This window comes from Argiope bruennichi, chromosome X2 (assembly GCF_947563725.1).
Source record: "Argiope bruennichi chromosome X2, qqArgBrue1.1, whole genome shotgun sequence".
Taxonomy (NCBI): domain Eukaryota; kingdom Metazoa; phylum Arthropoda; class Arachnida; order Araneae; family Araneidae; genus Argiope; species Argiope bruennichi.
In genome coordinates this window covers 51,626,297-51,653,800 of record NC_079163.1, presented here as the reverse complement: position 1 = coordinate 51,653,800, position 27,504 = coordinate 51,626,297, and the positions used below count along the sequence as shown (strand labels likewise).

General features: G+C 28.2%; 1 protein-coding gene across 1 annotated transcript in view; it reads left to right on the top strand.

The window, feature by feature from the left end:
- The first annotated feature begins 7,574 nt into the window (after positions 1 to 7,574).
- The window catches only part of LOC129960465 (protein gooseberry-like), a 38,581-nt gene continuing 18,651 nt past the window's right edge, over positions 7,575 to 27,504 (top strand). Inside the window, exons 1-4 of the mRNA XM_056073916.1 lie at positions 7,575 to 7,663; positions 17,067 to 17,239; positions 17,571 to 17,711; positions 18,411 to 18,567. Of these exons, the coding sequence (XP_055929891.1) occupies positions 7,612 to 7,663; positions 17,067 to 17,239; positions 17,571 to 17,711; positions 18,411 to 18,567 (523 nt within the window). The 5' untranslated portion in view covers positions 7,575 to 7,611. The remainder of the gene's footprint in view (positions 7,664 to 17,066; positions 17,240 to 17,570; positions 17,712 to 18,410; positions 18,568 to 27,504) is intronic.

Genomic DNA, 27,504 nt, shown 5'->3' with positions numbered 1-27,504 from the left:
TTCCCTGAAAAAAGAATTTACAATGAAGCAGATTTGACTGTTGAAGCTTTATGGTAGCAAGACTGACCAATTTTTAAACCTCAAGAGGTGAAAGGGGTGAAAAGGGGGGAATCTCACACGTGCAGTTGCTCATAAGATGGGAAACAAAAAAACAATAGAAGTAATTCTGTATATTTCCGACAATGATGCACTTAAGTTAGAGTGGCTTAAGCTTTCTACTACAGTGATCATTCCCCTACTAAGTCATGATGGATTAATTTTTGTTTGAAAAATTTCTAAACAACACCGATTTTAAGTATAGGTAATAAAATAAAATGCAAAGATGAAGAATTAATTGGATTTAGTTATACTATTAGGAATTAAATATCATTTTAGAATTCCAGATTCACGAATGAAAACTATGCCGCACTATGAGTATCTTGTTTCCCAAAATTAATCCAACTAAAGTCTGTTGCACAGCAAACTTCTTAGTAGGTAATAATGAATTCTGATAAATTCCTCCTCAAAATTTTTATTTACAATATTTTGCGAAAACTTCTATATCTAAGAATGTTGTTTCAATGTTAATTCCTTATTGCATGACTTTAATTTGCAATATTTTGCACTAACTTCTGTATTTAAGAATGTTATTTCAATGTTAGTTTATTATTGCATGACTTAGTTCGATTACAAATCAATAAAATAAAATAGAATTTGATGCAGTGATGCCTGATAGTATTGAATTAAAGGTTTTAAAATAAGGAAACCTTTTTTATTATTTTTGCTTATAAATATAAAATTATTCTGCCAGCCAAATCATACATTTATTTGAAGATAGAGTTTGACTTATATTCCACAGTTGAAGAAAGCCTTTATAAAAAGACTAAAAAGGCTTTTATTTGAGATTAAGATATTAGTTTTTATTACTAGTTAACGTTTCGGGAATGAAATATGATTTGAATATAGCTTTGTTTAATTTTTTTTAAATTCGAAACCCAAGAGTGATTTTTCAATCAACTATTACTGTAACATACCATTCTTCAAAATCGCCAAAAATAATTAATAAAACTGAGCATTTCTACAACTGAAATATTTACTATCAAAATATCCTGACAGAGAGAAATCATTTCACACGTCAACTTCTATCTTCTGGACACGTTTTTCTATATTATTTAAAATTCACTTCTAATTTCCATTTGTTTGTTAACATTTAATGTAATATTAATATTCTGAAAATCATCCAACTAATTTAAAATAAACTAAACCTTTTCAAAATTTTAGTTTATATCCTTGAAAAGCTTTTAATAGAATATCACAGAAAAAAAATTTATACCTAGAAAATTTTTTCTAGTCAACACAATGCAGACTCTTTTGTTCTTTTTTTTTTAAAGTTTTAACAGTTTTATAGTAGTTATTTTTACTATTATTTGGTATTAAAACCTGATTTATGCTTTTAAATCCCAAAAGAATTCTGAAAATAGCCTGTTTTTTTTTCTTTTCTGGTTATTATTTAAACGTGAATATATTGTTTTAAACGCTTCCATTTTGGGCTAATGAAATCTTAATTGATTTTTCAAGAAAAGGGTTGGATCCTTTATTCTTAATTCTTATCGAATGTTTGTAAATTTTTTTTCAAGGAATGAATCAAAATTCAAATCTTTATTTATTTTTCTGTCTCAACTCCATGAAGATTAAATAATCAAAATTATGAAATATTTTACCATACTATCAAATACTTTTATGCGGTTCTTTAAGTATGAAAACAGAAATTGAAGTGAAATTCTTTTCGAATTTTTTTCCTCTTAAACTGTTATAATGTTTACGTAACATGTCCGAATCTGGCTAAGAGCTTTAAAATGGCAATTAACTCCCCCTTCCTCATACATTTACATGAAGTATTTCTCTCTATCTGTTAAAAATTCCTCTAAAATGTGTGTGGCCACTTGCAAGTGCATATGTGTAAGATTCATAAATTTTCCCACGGAAGGGGCAAATGAAATTGTGCATCTTTGAACGCTAAGATCTATAGAACAATAGCTATGAGCTTCATTCTGGTGACTGAAAGATTGATTGACTTCTCATGTTGACACTAATTGACTGTCTTCGCAGTTCACTCTTCCTCTCCTGCTTCGAGGACGTGGTTTCCGCTTGCAATTATCCAGATTAAAAGAACACTTGCTTTAGTCAAACCTCCTGCAGTTTTCAGACCTCCCCAAGTTGATCGCCCAAGTTGATTTCTCTTCAAATATTTCTGCGTAAAATTGTGTTTAAACTTACAAATCAGTTCATCAAGGTAATAAATATAGGCCTATTTTATTGCATTTATAAGAAATTCTTCGATGTTCTCAGAAAGTACTAAATTTTTGTACTGCCATGCAACTTTATTTTCATGGGCAGAGGGAACTTTTTGAGATCCCTATATTATTTACTGATATTTAACTATTATGTGTGGATCCTTGTCCTAATCCTGCCACATTGATCGCTTTTGAAATAGGATTTTTCATATACATTTGAGGCAAATACAAGTAGAGACTAATTTTAGAGTTATTCTTAAAAGCAACTTTTCGAAAGTGTTGAAGTCTGTATGCTAGAAATTGATTGATTGAAAAAATAAGCTAACAGACCTATAGAACTTCCCATAAAATCAACCCATTTGAATACTATTTTTTTATATAATCCTAGTCTTTATTACTGCAGTTTAATGTTGGAGTAAAGAATGAGAAAGTATAAAATAAAACATATTAAAAATAGATTGTTTTTCACTGAAAATGGAAAATATGAATTTGTAATTTACCTTTTAATGAAGATTATAAACTTATTATTAGCATCTGTCCTCTACTATAAGCTATTTTTTATTAATTCTATCGTTATAAAAATTCTAAGGGATTTAGAATGATGAAAATGATTAAATTACATTATTTTCCGGTTATTGTACTACAATTAGCCAAAGAACATGGAAATTACATCTTCAATCTTATCACTATATTGTTTTTCATTTCAAGAATAAATTTAATGCCACGCATAACAAACATGATAATAAATCAAAGTCGCACTTGAAGGAGAAAGATCAAATTGCTTCATCTCGGCACTATACAAAAGATTTGAATCAATCCAATCTAATAGGAAGTAAAACTCGTATTCCTAGGTTAAAGGTGCTAATATGGATCGGAACCAGAATGTTTGTGACATGCCTTTATTTTATCCAACAATTGCATTAAACAAAAACAGATCGCTTAATTTTTATATTCTTTTTAACAGTGCTGCTATTTTCATAGATTGGTCAATATGTTTGATACTTTCCAATTCGTTATAATTAAATGAGGCCGAATCGAGAGATCCTTCCTATTGTAATTTCTTTTGTTTGTTTATTTATTTTAGTATAGAGCTTCTAACCTGTTAGATTATTAAAAATCCTTTAAAATTATAGCATTTTCTGTTTCTCGAGTTTCTTTTTATTGTGGTATTCCAAGGTCACGTGTTTACAGTTATTGATGTGACTACCAGTATTTCTATAAAATCTTCCGCCACAGAAGTGGACTCTGTGTAAAATTAACTCAATTTCCAATTATTTTTAAATGAATTCTTCGTTATTAAATTGAATAAAAGCATTTGTCGTAAGTAAAGAACTATCGAATTTTATTTTATTTTTTCAACTATTGCCATTTCACTCGTTTATTACTTTTATTGAGAAGTATTTATCGAGTAAAAATCTTGTTAATTTTTTTCTTCTTTGTTGAAATTATAATATTTCAATTAAATGCATTTCTATGTAGAATAAATCTAAATTATAAAATTCACGCACACAAAAAACTAGTAATTCCTTTTTTTTTTTTTTTTTTTCCTTCTTTTTACTTTTATTTTAGTAAACATCCTACAATCTATGTAAGAGTCAACTAAGAATTTTCTCTAATTTTGAAGGTTAGAGATTCGAAACAATTTTTTTCTGTATATATTGTAAATTTCTTTTATAGCCTAAAATAATATTTATATTTGAGGTAGGGAAATATTAATTCAATTACGATTTTGTTAAAAAAAAAGATATTTAAAAGTTTGTATCCGCTTCATAAAATGGAAGTAGATTAGGGATGAAATAAAATGAATATTGAAATAAACTAGAATTGAAATAATTTTAAACTGATACAATGGCGTATTGCCGTTAAGTGGAAAAACCGTCGAATCAGGCCAAATGTTTATTTCCTTGCTAATAAAGCATTGTGGCTAATAAAGCCCCAGAACGTTTGAGACTTTTTATTAACAGATTCTAAGTGAAACAGGGTATAAAAAGGCATGTTTAATTCTTAATTCAAGCCTTCTTATAACTGATGACTTAAAATGGAATTTTTTAAAATTGCGCTCGGATCAAGAAAAGTTATAGGGAAAATTATTTTTAATGCAAAATCAATTTTTAAAAATGTTAAATTAATTTTCATGAGGTTTTGTTGAATAATTATTTTGAAACGAATTTCTTTCTATTTATTATTGCCATTAAATTTTATTATAACTAAAATTAATGCGTTTATTTTGAGGTTTTGGTGAATTTTATAGGAAAAGTAGGGATAACGTATAGAATAAATAAAGAAATGTATTTTACCCAAATTCCTTGAACATTTAGAATATCAAACAAAAAATAGAAACAATCTTAGTGGGGAACCTCTAATTCAATGTGAACTTCCTTCATAAAAATGAGTATCGTGGATATTCAATAGTTTCATTAACCCTCCAGATACAGATCCTATCATCCATATATAATTTATACAATATATTGAATTGAAAAAAAAAATGCATGATGGTAAAATAACTACTCATAAATAGTTGAACAGGTGGGAATACGGTTAAGTACTATTATTTCAAAGTTAAAGAAATTTACAAAATAATTCCTCCTTCTTTCATGGTAGCAGCAGCGAGAAAATATATAAGTGCAACTCGATGATTGTTATTTCGAAGAAACTGTTAGTTACAGAAGCATATATTGATGTATAAAATATTCGTTTTAGGAAATTTATTTTAATCAGCCAACACAGCAAATTCATGTTTACAATTTCAATCACTGTCTTGCTACGGAATAAAATGCAATAATTACTGATTTCGTAGATTTGGTTACAATTTTTCTGAATGTATTTTAAATAATTTCATAAAATATTAGATATTTTAATAAAATGTTAAATAAGACAATAAAAAATAATTGCTCCAAAAATCTCACAAGCTTTAACTTTCAAGAAAAGCTAATAGCGGACCGGCAAAATTTTAACCTTTCATGAAGTGTTTCACAAGTTTTGAATCCTTTTTTACATAAATAAACTAATAGAACTATTAAGTATCATTTTCAAGCAATTAACATATTAAATTGATTCTTAATATTTTTGCGAAGGCATCATAAGTATCACGCACTAATGCTTAAAATTAAATTTGTCATCTAAGTTTTTCTCACGTTATCTGTAAAGTTTCTGGATGAAGAATCATCCACAGATTAATTAAAAGGAAATAAATACAACCGTACATTAACTTGATGTATTTTACGAAACCTTCTGCAATTTTGTGTCACTCCTACATTATGCAATAAGTAATATTTTCATCACTATCATATTTTCAATCAGTTTTGAATAATTTAATAATTGATTAATTATATTTTTTCTATATTTTTACTATATTTTTTTGCTTTTTATACCTGTTAGGAAATCTGAACGTAATCTTCGATGTCCGAACCTTCGAACCCACATTCTAAAAAAGTATATAGTAACAGTTATTAAATAAACGAAAAACTGAAAATTGACGATTTATTGGCGAATAAAAAGTATTAAAGCTCTAAAAAATGCACATTTTCCTTTGAAGTGTATGGTTGATTCAATCAACTTTTTGCAGTGTATATACAATGTTCTGTAATAAGTATAAATGTGGTAAGGTAAAATTTTATCTATTTGTAATTCAGGTAAAGAATCCGGTTTTTCTGAAAAGGAGATTCGTAGAGTTTCGTAAAGTGGATAAATTGTGTGATGAAATTTCAGTTTCAAATACAAAGTTCAATAATGCAATCAATGGTTCAAAATTCTTGTACGTTTTAAATAATGCAAAATGGTGCTTCTTCTGGCAGACTACCTGTACTTACATCTGTTGGAGATGATTTCTCGTGATCGCACGTTCGTTGAAGAATCATCTAAAAGAGAAGCTGATAGCAGAATTGGAGGGAAAAAAATAAATAAAAGGAAATGCTGCTTTCTTCGTAAAGTTTAAAATGTATTGTAGAAATAAGATTTCAGAGACTTTATTGCGAGATGAAAATTTTTTTGTAAGCGAAAGCAATTAAAAGCTACGATTGTCTTTCATTGAGAAATACTAAACTCAGAGATCAGTAGACGCTTCCCCCCCCCAGATGAAAGTGCAATCAGTATATTTTGATGGGGTGGAAGATGAGTACTATGAAGAAAACGGAATATGTGAATTTACTGCTAAGTATAAGGTATCTTATTAAAGATGTACTTTGGTTGGAAAAAGAAGTATATGATGCTTCCAGTGTCGGTAATTTAATAATTTTTAATCGAAATATGAATCGGATATGAACACGATAATGACCGCAAGCATACAGCTCGGAATATTATATAAGACATCGAAGTAAATGGAGTTTTCTCTCCAGTTATTTGATCTTCTATCCCAGTAAACATCTATAGGAAACTCTTAATAAAAATGGTAGCTCCAATATCAGTACCAATTACAATTACTGATTAATATATGTTTCTGAACTAAATATATATTTACGATTGAATTACGTTTACGCAAGAGACTGTTTAGCTTTTATTTGTTTTCCCTTTCTCTAAAAGGCGTATTATCGAGATTCAGCGTTTTTGTAACTGTTGATTTTTTTTTTTTCCCCTTCTCTACTATATTCAGAATAGGGATGTTTTAATTCTAACTATCATGTATTGTTATTTTTATGATTCTCATTCGCTTTTTTTTTTTTTTTTTTTTTGAAAAGTTACATATTAGAAAAGAACTTTCAAATAGAATAAGCATCGAATGCTTAATAAGCATTTGTAAAAATATTTACTTAATTCTGTCCATAAAGAATGAATGCCTTTTTCCAAAGCTACCTGAAATTGAATTGATACTTCAACAGATATAAGGTACTAAGGAGTGAATCTCAGTATACCGCTTCTGACTTTGATAACGGTTCATTTCCACCCAAGTAGACCAAAACAAGGGTTATTTTTCCCATTAGGGCGTTTAACAGTCCATAAACATCAAAGTTAACTTTCACAGCATGAATCGGATAGGTAAGATGTTAGGTAACAACCTTCTGAGGCGTTCCTATTTCGGACCCCCCTGCTGCCAAAAATGTGCCCAATGAGGACCCGTTTGCGGCATAGCCGGTTTGGCCCTTGACTCCGCCTCCTGCTAAACCCCAAACTCTCCCATCATTAGTTATCTGAATCAGCTAATTCTAGTGAGAACTCCCCTTCCCCTTTTTGTTGCAGAAGTCACGATTCTTTCCAGTCCCTTGCAACGCAGTTGGCCGCTCAGCTGTTACAATCTCCAAACGTCACATTAAGCACGCTGTTGAGACGCTTCATTTGGGATTAGCACGCTGTCTTCAGGTGCGTCGGGGGAGTATAGCAAAAGATACTTTTCATTTCAATTAGGATGGCCGCTGCACTCAACATGAGACCCTTCTTTGCTGGTTATCCTTTTCAAGGTGAGTTTTTAATGTTATTTTTCTCTTTAAACGATTAGTAATTGACAACTTATTAATGATAATAAAATAATTTTTTACTAATTATTAATTTCATTAATTAAATGTTCACTTTGCCTTTAACATCAATTTTATTTATATTTGCAAGCTGTCATGGAATCCTTAGGTAAATATTTTACATACATACGCTTCCAAGTACGATATTAGGTGGACCATTCAGTAAAGTGATTTTCATATCATCTTTCGATAAAACTTATCATTTTATAAGCGATTATTCCTTATATGTGTTTACTTATGCGAATAAATAATTTTTAGTACTATTTTGTACACTAATCTAAAATTAATTCGGTGAAACATTTTTAGAGTCGTTTGAGAGACGATTTAATTTATAATGAAGCAAGAAACATGTCCTCCTTTTTAAAATATAGCTTTCACAAAATGAAGAAAATGAATGAGCTCTTACTTAATACATTTTCCCCCATTTTTTTGACAGGTTGTAAGATTATTAAAGGAGTTATTTATACCAAATATTTGTTGAAGACTTTTCAATGTCTTCCTTATGTATAAACATCAAGTCGAAAATTTAAATATCATTAACCTTTAATTATGCAATCTGAGATGAAATAATAAATAGCTTTTATAACAGCAAATATTTATTAAAAATTTAAAATAAAAAATAATTAAATTTTAAAGTACCTAAAAAATTTTGTTTAAAGAATAAGCGGAACACTTAGAGATATGTTCTGTCGATTTCAGGGTCAAACAAAAAAGGCGTAGCATTCATGCTACTCATTAAGAGGTAAAAATATTTTATATTCTTAAAAGCGCTGTATCATTTGAAAGTCACTTTTAGATTTTATTATAAATTAAACTTCAGTAAATTAAAAGTGACTGTTAAGCTTATTTTCTGTTTGGAGAAAAAAAAAATTATTTAGCAAAACAAAAATAATTATAATTACTAAAATTTACCCAAAGGCTATCATTACAATTTATAAAATGGGGTAAATTTACAAAAGACTAACAATTAAGAAAAATCAATAAATTATGTTTTAGCAATAAATTTGTCTTTTAATCAAAATACGGAAGATTACTTTCTAAATTACCGCAGTTCAGCTGAATGCTAATCCTCTTGCGCCTGTAGGTCGTAAAAATTGCTTTGTCACTATAATACCTCGATTTGACTGATCTCCCTTCAAATTGGAATGCGGAAATCATTATAGTGAATAATTTGCGCTTGTAAAATTTTTACCACACTATCTGTATTTCATCATACATGAGTTCAATGGATATTATAATTGTTCAAATGTTTACTATTGGACCATAACAGACTTTTACACAACCAATTTAATAAGAATCATTTGTACGACTTTATATATTCATTTTTCATACAAAATTGATTAAATTTCTCCTTGGTTAATAAATAATAATAACAGAATTATTTACATGAATTTTGGAATATTCAGTTTGTTTATCTTAAATTAATAAAGAATTACATCTCAAATCATCAAAAATATTAATTTGTTGAATGACAAAAGTTGCATAATTTAAACTCTCCAACTTCGTGCGATTTTATTTTTATGGATACTAAAGAGAGCTATTTTTAATCGGTATCCATAAGAAATAAGTGGAACAAAGGATATTGGAATTTATAGCGCCTATCTGTATGGAATAATTGAGACTTTTCTTACTTCCCTGATGTAAAGTGGTTAAAAATTCTAACTAGAATTATTATTATTATTTCATGCAAAATTTCCATCATACTTGCTAGTATCGTTTGAATAATATCGTGCATTCTCTAATTAAATTGCAACTTCCGATAATTTTGCACGAAGTTGCAAATTAAATTTGTGAGACTGAAACTGGAAACCGATTCCTTGACTTGCGACGCATCATTTCTAAGCCGCCCCTAACGGTTTCGTCATGCGGCATCAGATGATTGGGACCCACAAGGAAGCAAAACGTCCTCTGAAGTAGATGATTGCACTATCATTTCATATCCATAGATGATTTAAACCTTAGACAAACAATTGTCCCTTTCTTTTTGGTTTTCTTCTCAAAATTAGTTTGTGGAACTTGGGCTTCCTGAATTGTTTATTTTATTAACTTAAGTTAACTGAGTGAAAATTAACTTGGAAAAAAAAAAGAGTGAATATTATCCTACACTGGACGATTTTTTATTTTTAAGGTGTGTAAATCTATATAAATTAGTATAAAGCATGCTGAAAAAATAGCTAAAAACTCTATTTTTGAATATTTTTTATAAAAATAAATTAATAAAAAACCCTTACATTTGCATAAATATTTCGTTATTAAAAATTTTTCATATTCAAGTTAAAAGGTTAGTAATTTATATGATGTAATTATACAAAATTAATAAAAAAAGCAGATGTAATGACAGTGCAATTGATAATAACAAAGTAGTATAGATATAATAAAATAAATGAACTCAAAATAAAACGTTTAATAGAATTATGTACTCAAAATTGATTAGAAATCAATTTGATCCAAACTGATTTTTTTAGCGCTTTTTCAGACCACAGCTACGGTTTTCTATATTGTAGATTTTCTTCATGTCTAAAATTTTATTTTTTGAGTATTTTGTCAGGCAACGAAGTACTTTTTTAAACGGGGGATATTGTTTGATTAGCTGCAATTACAAATTTTTCCAAAACTATCGAAGATAAATGCATTTATATAAATGAATAGATTCTTGCCTCACTTTCATTTGAAATGAATGGTAATCAACATTATTGTGGAACAAATAATAGATTCAACGAATTATAGTTAATATTTGGAATGCGTAATTCAAATTTTATCCTGAACAAAACAAAAACAAAAAAAAAACATTTGAGCAAAATTTATTAAAAATAGAAAGTAAGAACAGAAAATTCCACAGTAATATATTAGCTTTCCATTTTTTTTTTATTTTTATTTTTTTTTTTTTTTGAAATAATAAAAAATTTATTATGCCATGCTAAAAAATAAGATAAAAATTCATTTCATAATCAAAATAACAGTAAATTTAAAATAAAAACTTTTATTTGCTACTGCACTTAAAAATGCAAGCATACGATTCGGAACCATTTTAATGCATGCTATGTAAGATTTCAAATTTATAGCTTTGCAGAAAGAAATGTACGGATAAAAGTTAAAATGTTTAGAGATAAAAGTAATGCAGACATTCTCATAGAAAACGATCAGAAAAAAGCTGGAAATATGAACTTTAAAATTAAAATTAATTTTTTAAACGAATTATTGAAACAGAGCATCCTTCCATAATCTGCAAATATTTTATGAAAAAAAACAAAAAAGAGCATTTTCCTTGATGCATGTTTAAAGAAATATAATTAAAGTTAGGCAATCTAATTTTAAATAACTCATTGATTTAAAATAAAAAAAAGGCTTTTCTTCCAATTTTTTAAATTTCTCCAATTTTCTTGGATAATTTAAATTTTTTTTTAGATTTCAACTTTTTCCGAAGCATCAAAAAATTTAAAACATAATTTTGATTCTCTATTGCAAAGTAAAAATTCCTTTAGGATATCGCTTATAGGATATAACTAAAAGATTTTTTGTACTGTAAAAGTACAAGTGTTTCATTTAAGTGCAAGGACACTTATAATTCTTGGAATATAAACGTTCGCGTTCTTAAATAAATGCCAGAAATGAAAAATTTTATTTTCTCAGTCAAGGTTTTAAAGTTCATAATTACTTAATGGCATTCTGTTAAACTTTAATTAAGATTCGAAAAGACTAGCTGTTTTGTAGTTAAAATTCAGTTATATGAAAATTCATCTTAATGGCTTCGAGAAAGAATATGCTACCGTTATATTCAAAACCAATGTCCCAGAGAGCAAGATCTCTTCTGTTGCTTCAAAATGGGACATTAATAAAACTAAACCAAACTAAATTGAAGCAGACAACGGAAATATATTTCACATGAATTTAAAAATATTTTTTATCTTTAATGAAAAAAACTTACAAAATATCAAATATTTCACGAGTTTCTGTTATTTTGTGTAGTTAATCTTTTATCAATAATCGAAAATTCTTTCAAACAAAAGATATTAATTTGTATTCATATCAAAGCTTTTACCCCAGGAGAATAAGCCATCTGCATTTAATTATTTAGTTTAATTTCTGATTAATATCTATTTTTTTTATTCAAATCATGACAGTAATACCGTCTAGACAGATAATAACTTCAGAAGCAAGTACAATAAGATTAAAATATGTGTATGCATTTTATTTTTATTGTTTAAGAGGCTATGTATAATGCGGAAAAAAAAAACAGTTTTAATTTGTAAATTTTGTTGTTGTTGTTGTTTAAGGCTGTTTTTGTTTTTAAAACAAATTCTACGATTTTCAGAGCATTCATATTACTGTAATCATATTTTCACAAATATTTTAATTATAACTCCAATCGTAACTATTTCCATTCCATCAATACCTGTGCATTAAGACTGCCACGTATTTAATGCTAATTATCTCATGTATAAAGAATGATTTTTGACCACTTTTGTAGCAGATGCAGTATTTCGAATTTTCAATTCATATTTCATTAGCTGTCATCCTAAAGCAGAATAAAATCGGATGAATTATATTGATACGCGAGGAATGATTTATAAAGATGAAAAGAAAAGTTAATCTCATATCGGCATAAACGATAAAACTTAGATCCAACATAGCATTCATTTGTAATTTTCAAGTACACGGATAGAAACGATGATTGCAAATATAGACTTTATTGAAGACAAGAATTTCACTCCAATTATCTCTTTATAATCTTAGTAATGTTTTGTGAAAAAATCGTAATAATATTCGTAACTGCGCACGTGCAGAAACAAAATTCTACAAGTCAACATAGCAGGAACTATGGAACACCCACGAAGGAACAGAGATGTCGATCTGTAGATAAGCTCACACTAGATCTTTGTCTAATCTTACTCACAGGAAGTAACAAATAGGAAAAAATTCTGCCTAAGTCGATTCCTGCTCTGTAGAAGTTGGTCTTGAATATTACTGATAACCATCTTTATGGACGATACCACAACCTTCGCTCCCTAACTCTATTTTCGGGAAAAGTAATACAAACTCTTCTCAGTAAGATACCCTGTTTTAACAACCAAATCGGAATCTGACACATATTTAATATTCCTTACTTTTTAGTTAACGAATTATTTTAAATCGATTATTCGCAGGTTTTGTAACTTTTAAATATTTTATAATTATTTGTTGACATTATTATTGTCGTTATTATTATGGCCTTATTCGATGTAAATAAAAACATCTACGGTAATTTAGTAAAGTGATTTATTTTTCCTTGTTCGGTCCATTATCTAGAAGAAGTACAAAAGTACAAATAAAATTCCTCTTTAATATTGTTAGTTTCTTTCTTTAAGTGAAGATTACATATTAAAGTAATATCCAAAAATCAGAATAGTATTTCAAATTTACACAAAATGTTCAAATTGTTTTTAATCGAAAAAAAAAAGCATTTTGATACTTTTGACCAAACAGGACTCTTAAATTATTTTAATTAATAGATCAACGGTGCAATCAAAAGATCAGTAGAAAATATCAGACCTTATATCTGATCAGGAAAACCTGCATTAGATGAATTTCATTTCAGTGTTTTAAAGCAATTTTGTGCATAAAACAAATTTGTATCCAAAAATTTATATTTATTTCATAAAAATTTGTTTAATGAGTTGTCTTAGTCCAAATCAGTTATTTGTTGTAAAATATAATCTGAACCATTGAAATTCTGTTTTAAATTATCTCCAAGAATTTCAAGATAGAGAACAAGTTTAAAGAATGTAATATTAAAAGAAAAAAATTCCTGTATATTATATTAAGCTTTCTTTGCATACTTCATGAATTATCTTAATTGTAGAATTTTACAAATCATGTTTAAATTATTTCTAACATCTGCAGCTTATTGCAGCTTAACAATTTATCTGCAGCTTATTGCCATCGTAAAGATGATTATTACCGGTACAATTTCCTGAGTAATTGTTCTAAAATTCATACTTAATTTCATACATTTACTTTGAAATTCCGATGGCGAGTGATTTCTTAATCTGAATAAAGTTTTTAAAACCCAAATAAATGAACTTCTTTTTGCCAAATTTAAATGTAAAACACTTTAAGTAACTAAAGAGCTGTAAAAAATACTTAGTATTGTATAGAAATCTCCTTTTCCTCAATTAAATTTAAAAAAAAAGATTTTAAAGCAAATTAAAAATCAAAATTAGTTCATATTAAGTTTGTATATGACTACTTTCGAATGGAAAAAGATATATAATCTCCTTCTTCTCCTCCCACAAAAATGTTTTCTTGATCCTGAGTACATCTATATTCACTAATATAAAATAAGCAAATAAAGTATCTATTAAAAATAAATAGATGATTGTTTACTTTTTATAAAAGTAAACAATCATCTATTTAGCGCAATTCTGCAGCTTTTCATATTTTTTAAATGTAAACAAACTTGTATTATAGCAAAGATCAGAAGATATTTATTTCTGCATAAAAATGAAATTTTTGACCAGGTTCGACATTTTATAATATGCCATCGGCCGCATTTTTCAAATGCCGTAGCTGCTTAGATATGATCAGTGAAATTTTTTTGAGCATATTATAATTAATGCACGAAAAGTGTTTCTTTACAATTTATTCAATTGGCCATTTTTTAAAAAAATAAAAATAAAGATGCTTATCTTTAGTATTTTAAAATATTAACAGAATTTTTGAGAAATATAAACTATTTCAGTTAAGAACAATTATGAAAATTCTTCCAAAACTTTTCTGAAAAATTCTGATCCTTAGAAAAATTTGTTTAAAAATTTAATTTATTATAAAGTGTTAATTTCTAATGAAATATAGAATTTTTGAAATTCAGAGACCTTTAAAAATAAGAATTCAAGATTGCTACAAATATATAATAATAATATTCACATGAATATCCATATTTTGAATGAATTTTAATGAAATTTTTTTGTCCGTGCTCTTGAACTCTTTCAGAAGTGTGATGTTCAAAGGATATATACACTTTTGTAAGAAAAACTAATTTGTAACCAATTAGAAAAAGTCATATATTTCCAGATGAAAAACTGCTGTTATTGGCAAAGACTTTAGAGACATAACATAAATTTTATGCTATTTTAGTCAATAAATGTTCTACTGAAAAATTACAATTTTTTAATTCTTATGCAATCCTCCCATTTTATTAGTTATATTAAGTAAAATATTCTTGGCTCACTATGGCTTAAAACAAAATCAAAACAAATTCACTCCTCTGCGATCCAAACTTATAAAGCTTCGAGTTTCATTATTTCAGGCCAATCAACAGTAAACTCGAAGAAACGCTGAAAATTGATTGATGGAGATGCCTCATTGCAACAATAATCGTATAAAACAGAGATGTTAGAAGCTTCATGGCTCAATCGGTTATAATTACAGAGGAGGAGTACTTTGTTTAAAATGTTCACATGTAAGAATATTTAAGATTAATAAAAGTGAGGTACTGTAAAAATTTATATTTCATAATTTTTATAAGCACATTTATTAATTCAAAATGAAAATATAATTCTTTTCGTCATTTTAAACATTTTTCCAATTGGAAGTATTTGCCTATCTCTAGAGATTTAAAAATTTGCTATTGGTCAACGATTAAACATACTTTATACAGGAGGCTGGCGACTTTTCGTGCACTGAAAGCGGGTAGCAGTGAGTATTAAGATCTTATTTGTTTGTTTGTTTAGTTATAATTTAAAAAAAAAAAATATTATATATGATATGGAGAAGATCAGAGCACTACATTTTTCTTATGTATCAACGTATATTGGAAACAGTAGCTTTTTAGATATCTAATTGTATTTTTATTTTTTAATTAAAGTATTGATAAAAGTTTGAATTTGTGTAAATAGTAGCGACAGTTAATTTTTGGACTCTTTATACAAAAATCATTCACATACGGAACATAGTGAGCATAACTGAATTACCTGTCTTTCCTTCTCATATTGAAAGGGACATAAACGGATCTTCTAACTGCTGATTTTGTAAGAATAAATATATGAATGAATTTATATTTTTATACAAGTATATTATTTAGTCGGTGTTTTTCTGTATGCAAATGTATGAGAAGAAATAGAATAGAGTTAAGGAAAAGATTAAAAATATATAATAAGTAAATTATCAATATGAGTTTTTACACATATTAAATTACATTCTTTTTTTTTCTTGTTAGGAATATCTCTTTTAAATTAGAGGCATCATTTATGCCTTCTTATGTTACCCCCAAACACTGATTTAAGATGGGGGGAAAACCAGTTTTAAAAGACTTACTTTCAGTAAATCAAAAATCAAAATAAATCAGTAAATCAGTATCAGTAAATCAAACATCAAAATAAACATACTTTTAAATAAATGTCAGCAATTTATTCTTTTTTACTCATGAAACGAATTGGAAACTATGTTATAAACTAGTTGCTTTTAAAAAGAGATAAAGAGACATCACAATACAGACGGAATTAATCCCAACCATAATTATTTAGCCTGTTGCTTCTACCGATAGAGGGCAGCACGAGGGGAACAGCCGATATCCTTCAGATAATTTTCAAACAGATAAAACTTTTGGTATTTAATTAGATATTGACTAATAAGAGAAGATGCTTTTCTGCGATAATTATAAGATAGAGCATCAAGGTTATCCCTAATGCCCTATCTTATCTTATATCAATTAATCTGAGGTGAATAAGAGCAATAGAAGAAAATTCAGATATCAATTTAGGTTATCAATTAATAGAGTAAGATAGTCAATTAATTAAAGTATCAAGTAACTCATTTAAATAAAATTTCTTAGAAAAACTTCTCCAATACTCTCCATCGTTATAATTCTTATCGAATAACAAATAAAATTTACTTATTTTAAAATTCTCAGACCAGTTTGTAAGATATGCACATGCACATTTGATCAGTATTATTCTTCTCTAAGTTCATCACATGCATCTGAATCACAATAATATTATCACAAAAATAAATAGGCAAAAACATTCCGCAATATAATTTATTTTCCTCGTTCATTCTTACATTTCTGTGCAGCTGTTGTTTTCAAATATTTGGTCAATGCAATCTTTATGCCAGAATTGAAATATTTTGAAATGCAATATAATTTACAAATTACGTTTAAAGAATCGTATATTAATGGGAAATTTAAAATAGGTAAAATTCCTTTGAACTCGTTTCCTTTGAATTCGCAACTAATTTCTCAGCATAAATTGTATTACTAACAGAACTTCCAAACTATAACATTTTTTCATCTATCTGACTTTACAATTAGAAATTTAACGAATTCTTAATTATTATCTTAGATTTCAGCTTTATGCCGTAATTTTTTGTTCAGGTCAAGGTCGAGTAAATCAGCTCGGAGGAGTGTTTATCAATGGAAGACCGTTGCCTAACCACATAAGGCTAAAGATAGTTGAAATGGCTGCCGCTGGAGTAAGGCCTTGTGTCATTAGCAGACAGCTTCGAGTGTCCCACGGATGCGTATCCAAGATACTTAATCGATACCAAGTAAGGAATTCTTTTAAAACATATAAATAACTCTGTTTTAATTATTTTAAAATAATTCTCTATAATGACAATAAAATTAGATAAATAAACCAGTTACTGGATTAAGTATTGGATATATTTATTACTGAATAGCATGTTTTCGAAATCAATTGAAAGATATGCTAATTATGAGATTTGAGAGTCTTTCAAAATATAAAGATTTATAATATAAAATCTCATGCTATATTTAACGATGATTTCCGCATCATTTAAATACCAAATGACTGATTAACTAATCTAGCAAATTTAAATGGTTGCATGTTTTTAAAGATTTGAGCTATGTTTTTTCCAGGAAACTGGCAGCATTAGGCCTGGAGTAATTGGTGGAAGCAAGCCAAGAGTTGCTACCCCAGAAGTTGAGAAAAAAATAAAGGAAATATTGAAAGAAAATGCTGGTCTTTTCAGCTGGGAAATTCGAGATAGATTGATCTCGGTAGGTTAAATTACTTTAGTATATTTAATTTCATTTTATTAACTATCATAAAAACTTTGACAACCCGATTACCAAAAATAAAAAGATCTACTGTGAATGCACCATGTTCATATCAAATTTGTATGCAAAAAATATGAGGAAAAAAATTATCTCAATTTTGTGGATGTGGGATATTTCATTTACTAATGGATGCCAATTTTTACTCTAGAGCTATGTCGTTTGGAATGTTAGTTCGTGAATTCATCGATACGAATGTGCTTTCTTAAAAGTTATGAAGGGATCGACTGATTTGAAAAACATGAGAATTTTAAATTTAATGAATCTCGTTAATTTGAGATTTCTGTTAAACTTCTTCATATTCTCACGTACATCATATTTATATGCTGGCCATCAAAAACAAAATATAATACATGATACTTCAAATATTTTTCAGCCACAAAAAAATGTGAGTTTTCTTTCTGTTCATCGCTTGGTTGCCATTCGATCTGGGATGTACTGATAGATTCTTTTAGGAGCGTTCCAGCAATAATAATAAAAAAGCGAATCTCTGCATATTTCTGTACTTTTAATAATAATTAGATAATACTCACCGTACAAAACGGTAGCTAAAGATTTAGAGACAGATAATTAAAATTTATTTACATAGATGATAGCGAAATTAAACGAATCGTTCACAAAGTCAAATCATTTTTATTATAGGAGGGCATTTGTGACAAGAGCTCTGCTCCAAGCGTTAGCTCTATTAGTCGTTTGTTAAGGGGCTCCCGTTCTCACCATAGTTCTCGTTCCGACTCAGGCAGCGATTCTTGCGATGGCAGCAAAAAAGCTGATCACAGCATTGACGGAATTCTTGGAGGTGAGTTTTCTAAAGTTTTCAAAACCGTCTCTGAAAAACTTTGAAAATGTTTTGTGTGTCTACATTCATATTGACTCTGTAATTCTATAAACTTTGAAATGTTTACTTCATTTTACATCTATCATATCTAACTACGCCGAGAAGATTATGAAACATAAAATAATTGGTAAGTTTATGTATATATACATTTTTCTAAATATGTTGAAGCAATCAACGAATAACTCAAATTGGATTACCCTCTTAACTCGGATAATAGGTAATGTCATATAGGAAAATTATTTCTCTGAGTTTCATTTTTTAAAGAATGCATTGTTTTTAATGTGATTTGTTTTAATCCAAAGGTAAGAATCAAAATTTCATTGAAATTATTTTAAATATTTTATTTATTATCATATTTTTCTTTTAATATATCATTTGTTATGTTTATTATCCATTCTCATTGAAATTTCATTGCATGCCTGAAAATTAAGAAATATTATCATTTTTTTCTCTGTTTATTAATTTATAGTAAGCATTAAAAAGTATAAACAGTTTTATTTCTTTTCAAGTTCTTTTGGTATTAATTCTTACTCGGAAAAAATAAGACTAGGATCTGTATAACAGACTTCCTTTAGAGACTGTATAGAAAAGACGCGCTTAGATTTTCGCAACAATCGCTAATAAATTAAGGCTATATTTCCTAATTACTCTACAGAGATTTCATTCTAAAAAATTGAAATTACTGTATAGTTTCTGCACAAGTCAACTACTTATTTCATTTAATTTACTTTTTGATGGATTATATTTATTTTTAAATAAATGGCATGGGCTATTTTTTATTTAAGAATCGTGCAGTTTTCGTATTGTTGTGTAATGGCGATGACTAGTGTATCTTATCCTACAGTTGACAAATTAAACAAAAAGTCTAAACCAGCAAGAAAACCTGCATTAAAAATTCTTTTTCTTATCTTTCTGTAAAACGAATGAAATCTTGCATAAAAATATTATATTCCAAACTTGAGATTTTAGATTTCCTTAATTCTTATCGAAACCTCGATTCCGTTTGTATGATTTCGAATTTTGTGATTACCTGCTTCGAGTTACCTATAAATTTTCTAGGGTTGTTCTTTTTTCATCTTAATCTTAGCTAGAAAGCTGGTAAAAATATAATGGATTGTAATTTTTCTTTAAAAGAGAATAATTTTATTTAGTAATTTTTGTTTCCTACAGAACTAAAATAAATATGAGAATTCTTTACCAGAACTTGGAAACAGAATAAAAAATATGTTTAACTGAAACCTGGTTGAAATAAAATAATGGTTTCGTTTGATTATATTACTGTTAATATGGCTTAGGTCCCGGGATTGGTTAGATTGCAATTCAATATTTATACCAACTACGTTTTTCTGGCATAAAATATATGAGCATTTTTTTGCGTGATAAAAAAAAGACATTTTTTCTATATGCATACTTTACCAATGATCTTACATTGTAGTAGAGGACAAAGAAACCATGTATTTTCCAAATGCTTTTCTGCAATTATTTAGAATTACATAGGACTCTTCATTTCATTGAAGAAATTTTTGCTCTCTTATCACCTCAGTCACAATTGTTCTACTTCTACGCTTATCAAATCAAAACTGAAAACTTTAGAAGCTAGTAAAAATCATTTTATTATTATTATTTTACTGTCCTTTATTGCATTTTAACGTATTACAAACCGATTGATTAATTCTATATAATAATTCACAGGAAATTTTTGCTTCAAATATTTCTCAGACTGCAAATCAGTTTAAGAATTTAAAGTAAATCATCTTATTATAATCAAAACCCACTTTGTTGTGGGTAAACAAAATTAATTTAAGAATGCTTTTCATCTTACATAGGCAAGAAGTTTTTTTAAGTAATAAGAAACATGGTATTGAAAAAAAGAAAGAAAAGGCGTTTCTTAGCATTATTAAACTACAAAATAACTGAAAAAGGCACAATTATACAGTATGTGGGTTGAATTTCAAAGCAGTTTTAATAGTTTTTGTTCAAGTTCAATTGTTTTTATCTATAACCAAAGGCTGCTTTTCTATATTTCATACATTTTTACAAAATGTACTAAGGTTCATTATTATAAATTAATTTAAAAATAATTACTTCAATAATTCCTTACCTTACTAAAGCAAATTTCTTTTTTCCGCTAAAAAATAAATTATTTTACTCAGAGCAATAATTTCACGTAGAATTTGTGTAGTTTTTAATTTTTAAAGAAAGAATAGATGCAAGGAAATGGAGTTTAGAAACAAAATGCAAAAGGATTCAACAAAATACCAAAAACATTCACTGAAATGAGTGGCGAATGAGTCTGTCTTTCCCCCAGCAATCTAATGCACAAAAACAAATTCCGAATGTTTCATCCAAAGCGAAAAAAAAAATATATATATATATAAATGAACTGAGAAAATGAATTTCTTGCGAAAAATAATTTGTTCCAAATAAAATTCTAATATAAAACATTTCTCGTCTGAAAAAACCGCTCAAAATTATTGCCTATTTTGAATAAAATCCACAAAATTAGCAAATGAAAATAAATGAACCATGCACAACATCATAAAATACAATAGTTCGCAATATCCTGGGTTAAAGTTGATTACATGAAGGAAAACATCCACAATTATTTCTTCTTTTACACAGAATCATATCTGAGTTGTATCAAAATTTAATATGAACAGAAAAAAAAAAAGAAACTATTATTATAACTGAAAAAAAAGATGGAGCGGGGAGCACATCCCTTGAATGAAGTACTGTGTGACTAATTTTTAAATGTAGAGAATAATTCGATTGACCGCAGAATCCAGGTGTAAAAATGTCCGCAAACAGCCTCATATATCACAGCGCTGTCGGATAGGGGAAGTGATGGGCAAACATGGTTCGAGTGGGAAATCTTGCAGCCAGAGGGTGGGTCCTGTTTACCAACTGCTTCAGCAACCAAATAGCGTCCCTCGACGCCCTTTAAATGGGATTAGTATCTACCGATTCACTGAATTACCTGTCCATTTGCGTACTTATCTACAATTTGACTACTCGCAACTGGGCCTGAAGAGACGTACTTAAGAGAGTAACCTGGAAATTCGTCATGGATTTGTTTTGTTGACTTAACGGAATTACTTCTTAAATTCGCATTTTTATATCTAACATATTTCTGTATAGAATTCCTAATTTTTTAAAATGATAATGAAGTTTAGTAATCAATAAAATCAGTCGAACTGTTAACGTTTGCAGTCTTTACCAAATCGCTTTTCTGTATAATCTGCTTCCGTAGACATTATTTTTGGAAAGTTGGCAAGAAAATTTTACGTAAATTTTTTCTATTAGCTCAATAGGACAGATAGCTTTTAAATTTGCATTTTTGATATAGGTTGTATTTCTAAACAATCGAAATTGCGGTAAAAGAAATTAATGATCAATTATGGTTGAGAAATTATTGATTATTATAGACTTCACCGAATAGAACTTACTATTTCTCTACATACAATTATTTCTTTAAAAAAAGAGATCTTTTCAAACATTGGTGAGCATCATTACTTCATTCTAATCCCCCATTCAATGCAAATTTTTAAATTTGCATTTTCGATGACGATTTATTTCTTTAGGGATTTCGTAATTATTGGAAATAATAAGCTTGGCGATCAATAGCAAGTACAGAACAATTATTTTTTGTAACCTTTATGCATGAAAACGTTAGGATGAAAAACTTTTACCACTTCTTAAAGTACTAATTCTGACTTTAATTACCATTTCGGCATGCGACCAAAAAATTATAAAATTGAAAAGAAAATAAAGATATCAAAACATAAAACTTATTCATGAGTTTCAAATAATTTATTTATATTGCACATAAAAAAAGTTAGAACAAGCTGGTTTAGATCTATCTCTACATATATAATACGCTAATGGAAGTGGCACAGAAATTCGTCTTATTATCTATTGTCGAATTGCAACAATTCAAATATAAACAAACCATCGCACAAACGTTTCAGACTACTTCATCGAGCTCTTTTAGATCTGCAATTTATTAAACGCTTCGCTAATTAATAGAGCTAAAATGTTATTAAAAAAGCTCCGAAAAGGGACCTTGTCACCGAGACTTCTATTGGATAGAGGAAAGAAATTTAAATGAAATCAAGATTCTGATGTCAAGCAGAAAGTTTAATCCAGCGCGAAATTAGGCTTAAATGTTGAAAGACAGGCAATAGAAATTTTTCATCGTTAAAGCAAAAGAACAATTATTTCATAGAATTTAATAAGTTATTTCGTGAAATAACTACAATTTCTATGAAATAACTGAATTATACAATTTAACGGTAACATGTACGCATTTTAATTTGCCCGAGCATTACCTTTTTATCGATTGATTCCATTTAATTTATGTCTCATTCTTAAATAACAAGGCGAAATTTTAATAAATGCATTCAGTATTTAATATTTTAACAGTCAGGAAAGTAAGTATTCTGGACAAACAAGCTAATCGCCAAAGGTGGCAAATGGTAAGAAAAATCATAAATGCAATAGAAATGATATTAAGTAATTATCAAGATTTTTCCTTTTGAGTATTTTTCGGTATATATGGTACGTCAGTATGATATTAAAAATAAAAAGAAAAAAGACATTTCAAATACAGTTTTGCTGCTTTCTAAGTCTTTATAATGATTCTGACTCTCCCCCCCTCCCTCATTAGCTGGTTTCTCTGTGCAGTAAATCCCTGCAGAACGAGGGGTTATATTATGGATACATTTTAAGCATAGCAAAATCGCGTTCCGTAAAAACTAACTTTCTGTGGCAAAAAATGTATTAGATATTGTTCAAATTAAGAAATTATACATAATTTAAACAAACTTAAATATTGTTATAATTCAAAGGGGGAAATGAAGAAATCAATAGGTAAAATTTTTATTACTGCTCAACAAGTAGGTATATGATGCAATTATTTTTTTTAAAAAAAATACGGTGATTTCTGTTTGAACATTGGTGAATGAAACTCATTACATGCCTCTTGGTAAGGAACACAGGGCTTCAGTGTCTCTCATAAAATGTTCTATCTTTATTTGGGATATTCTTCAAGGAAAAATCGGACATTTCCTGTGCCTTTTCTTTGTCAATTCGTGTAAATTAAGGGGATCTTATCCTATTCACTATCTCTGCTTTCACTGTCTGCTGTGGTTACAATATCATTCAATTTCTCATTCGGAAATCTCAATTAATTCCGTGACATCCTTTTTCCATATCTGAATCCCCTGCCATCGATTTCTTTTATAATCTGAATGATTTCTTTAATTTTATTATCAATATGGTGATGCAGTTATGTCAGAACGGTATTTTAGAGTAGGGCAGATTAAATTGAAGCATCTAAGATAATGCATATGTTCAAAACCGTATTCTGTAAATTGGCTGTCAGCAAAGGTTGCATTTAGTTTGAAATCTGTCTTATCTTACAATAAAAATTTTTGTACGTAGAATTAAGTATTATTCTGTTTTAAACAAATATCTTTTTAATTTTCTTTACAAAATTTTTCAAAAAATTATACATAGAATAAATTTGAAAGTTCGAAAAAAAAAAAAAACCCCTCCTAATTCTATCTCTTTTTTTCGTCAAAAATGCCCTATTATAAAGTCATTCAAAAGGAGCGGTTTAACTTTTTTTTATTTTATTTTTCTATTTACGATTGGTTAAAATGTGCCAAAGCAAGAACTCAATGTACAGGTGTTAACAATAAATGTTATTGATCCTTAATCCTACAAGTGCCTTCAGAACTTGCAGTTAAAAGGGATCGCAGAAAGTCATTACGAACAATAAAAGCAAAAATAAGGTTGCGGTTTAACGTCAATGTTGATAAAAGAAGGAATCCTTTCTATTCCTCAGCAGGAGGGTCTAATCTTTACGAACTTCCCAGAGGTACGAGGGGAGTTTAATCCTTGGGGTTCTGAAAAGCTTCTGAAATCGGCCATAAAATGCTTAAGATGAACACTCGTTTGCACTGAAAAGTATAACATTCTTCTATTTGCTCGACAAAACGTATTTTGTCCGAAATCCGCGGAAACAGTTGTTTTGAAAACCACAAAAAGGTTTGTACATCGTAAGTTAAGAAAATCGTTCTCAAATAGACGTTTATTATGGTTTTTGATACATTTGGAAAGATTTTAGAAACCTTTGTTGATTTTTATTTAACAAGATACCCACGTTTTACGAGCAATGATTTTCCATATTCTGCTAATCCTTGGTTTTCTAAAACGCTTCCGCTGTTATGTAGATTGATTTCAATAACTTATAGATGAAGAAAAGCTTTAAAGAGGAATTCAACAACAAAATTTTATAAAGGACTATGATTATTTCATGGATAAGCAAAAGGCCAGCTAGATTCTGAATATGTAGTCATATTATATTTGTACGTACTATAATATTTTAGTTACAGATATAAGGAGTGTTTCAAAATTACTGCTATATAAACGAACATTAGTTTGCTTTTATGGTGCCTATGTTATACCTGAGTGAAACCAAAAATACGAAAATATAGTTTCTAAGTCGAAGCATGCCATAATAAAGCTAAAAGCTGTTAAGTATTTGAAATCATTTTGAATAAAAAAAGAAAACTCGTACTTAGCAACATTTTGTTTTTAATTTTTAGTTTCTTAAGGATAACAACTATCTGAATAAATCACAATAACTTTGCGAACGGATGTTAGTTTTACTATTTTCATCTATTTATTTTTTGCTATTATCGCTAGATAAAACAAGCATAAATAAGGGTTGTAAACTCGAGATACAATAATGAGTTCAGAATTATTTTACTCTAAAGCGACCACTGAAATACTTAAATTGAATGCATGGTTATTACTTAAAAAAATATAAGGTTAGAACCAAAACTTGAAATTGCGTTTCTAACTGTTTACGTTCTAAACCTCAGCTACAAAAATTAAAGCACCATAAGAATGAAGCTTGCTATGCGGGTCTTATTTCTGTTTAAGGTTTTTTATTCCATTAAAAGTAAAAATGCGTGACATTTCTTTTATAACAGGCAAATTTATAAGGGGAAATACATCTTAAAACAATTTAAACTTAGTAAGAAAACCAACCAAAATAATATTCTTATCAGTCCTTTTTTTTTCTTTGTTTTTAATAATATTCTTATAAGTTTTTTTTTTTTTTTTTTTTTTTTTTTTTTTTACATCTTATAAACCTTTAGTTTTTACCTATAAAATGAAAAAACTTTTCATTTCGACAGACTTTTTTTTTAAAGATAAATTATTCAAATAAAGGAATATATATGTATATATATATAATATTTGTTAGATTCTTACTATGTCAAATTTTATTTTCAATTTCTTATTAAATTTTTAGTACAATTTAATTCCTTTTAATAATTTTACTAAATACCTGGATAAAATAAATACCCCATCCTTATTATTGAATTGAAAATTACAATAAAATTTATTCGATAAGGAATTTAAGATTCTGATTTTTTTTTAATTTATACTCAGCTCACAGTTATTTCTGTAATAGTCACTGAAATTTATTAAAATTTTATTCAATTAGCGTAGTATTTATTGTATTCTTTTTTCCATCTAAAACTAGTATATCAAGAAAATTTAAATATTTACCAAACATGAAAGAATATTTCCTTTCTACAAATCATTTTACTCGAAAAGCTAAAATAAAGAAAAAGTATTTCACAATACAATAATGAAGCTGTTTATATCCAGGTATCAGCTGATTAACTTATTCAGAGGGTCTCATAAGTATGATCGTTTAATGTCAAGAGTAAATATGGCAGCTATATAATAAATATCTATGGCTATCGGGAGAGGTATCTATCGAATAAATGAAAAATAAGAATATATAAATAAGAATATAAGAATCGACTGATCGTTCAATTTCCATTAATCTCCTAGTGAAATTTCGTAATCTGTCACAGATTAATATATTAAGAGGAATATCCAGTGACCGTCAATAGACATGAATGGTCATTTATTATACTGACCCTTTAGTCAACAACGAGAGGGTAGTTAATCCCCTCTCCCCCATGCAAATATTCGAAGCATTTTTGTTGCCAATTTCTTGCCCTCTTCTCTTACAGGTCAAAGAACGGTCGATAGAAATTAGTTTCGAGGTGTTAAACATAAGAATATAGTCATTTTTTAAAAATTAAATAGTCTTTTTTAAATTTCTATTGTGTTCCCAGTATACGTCTTTAGTTAAAGACTGCCCGTTATATTGGCATAAAATGAAAATATAAATCTTTTAGTCACAATTTATTGTATCTCCTTCTAGTTAATCTCTTCCGATTGTAATATACTTCTGCCAATGCTTTTTTTCCAATCATGAAAACATGCCTTTCGCCATTTGATGTCATTTTTGTGAAACCTTTGAATTTTTGTGAATTTACTTTTGTCAAATTAATAGATTTAGAACGTTGACCATGAAGATGCAATTTCAACTGTGGAAACAAGAAAAATTCAAAAGGTTCCATATCAGTTAAATACGGATAATAATGACACATGCGAAAATAATTACACTCACGAATAATAATGACACATTTGAAAAGGCATATTATTTTGGTTCAAAATCCATGACTTTTTTTGGTCACATTTCAGACCATTTTCGACGAGTTGCTTCATGTAAACAATGCAAAGCATTCAAATAACAATCTTTATTGAAGGTTTGACGAATTGTTTGGAATTCATTCAATCAAAGAAAACAGTCAGCTTTACCCTGACTTTGACGTGGTCTTTTCGGTCGGTCGGTCGGTCTGTATCAAAAGAGTATATCCAAGTTTCCTTAGCAGTAATAATGTATTGTAGAAGGTAATCGCTTTGAGAAAGTACATATCGATCACTTCAGCAAGTTATTGTCTTTGGAACAAATTCAAAATTCTTGAAACAGCTCAAGAAGCGATGATTCGCAATATTAAATAA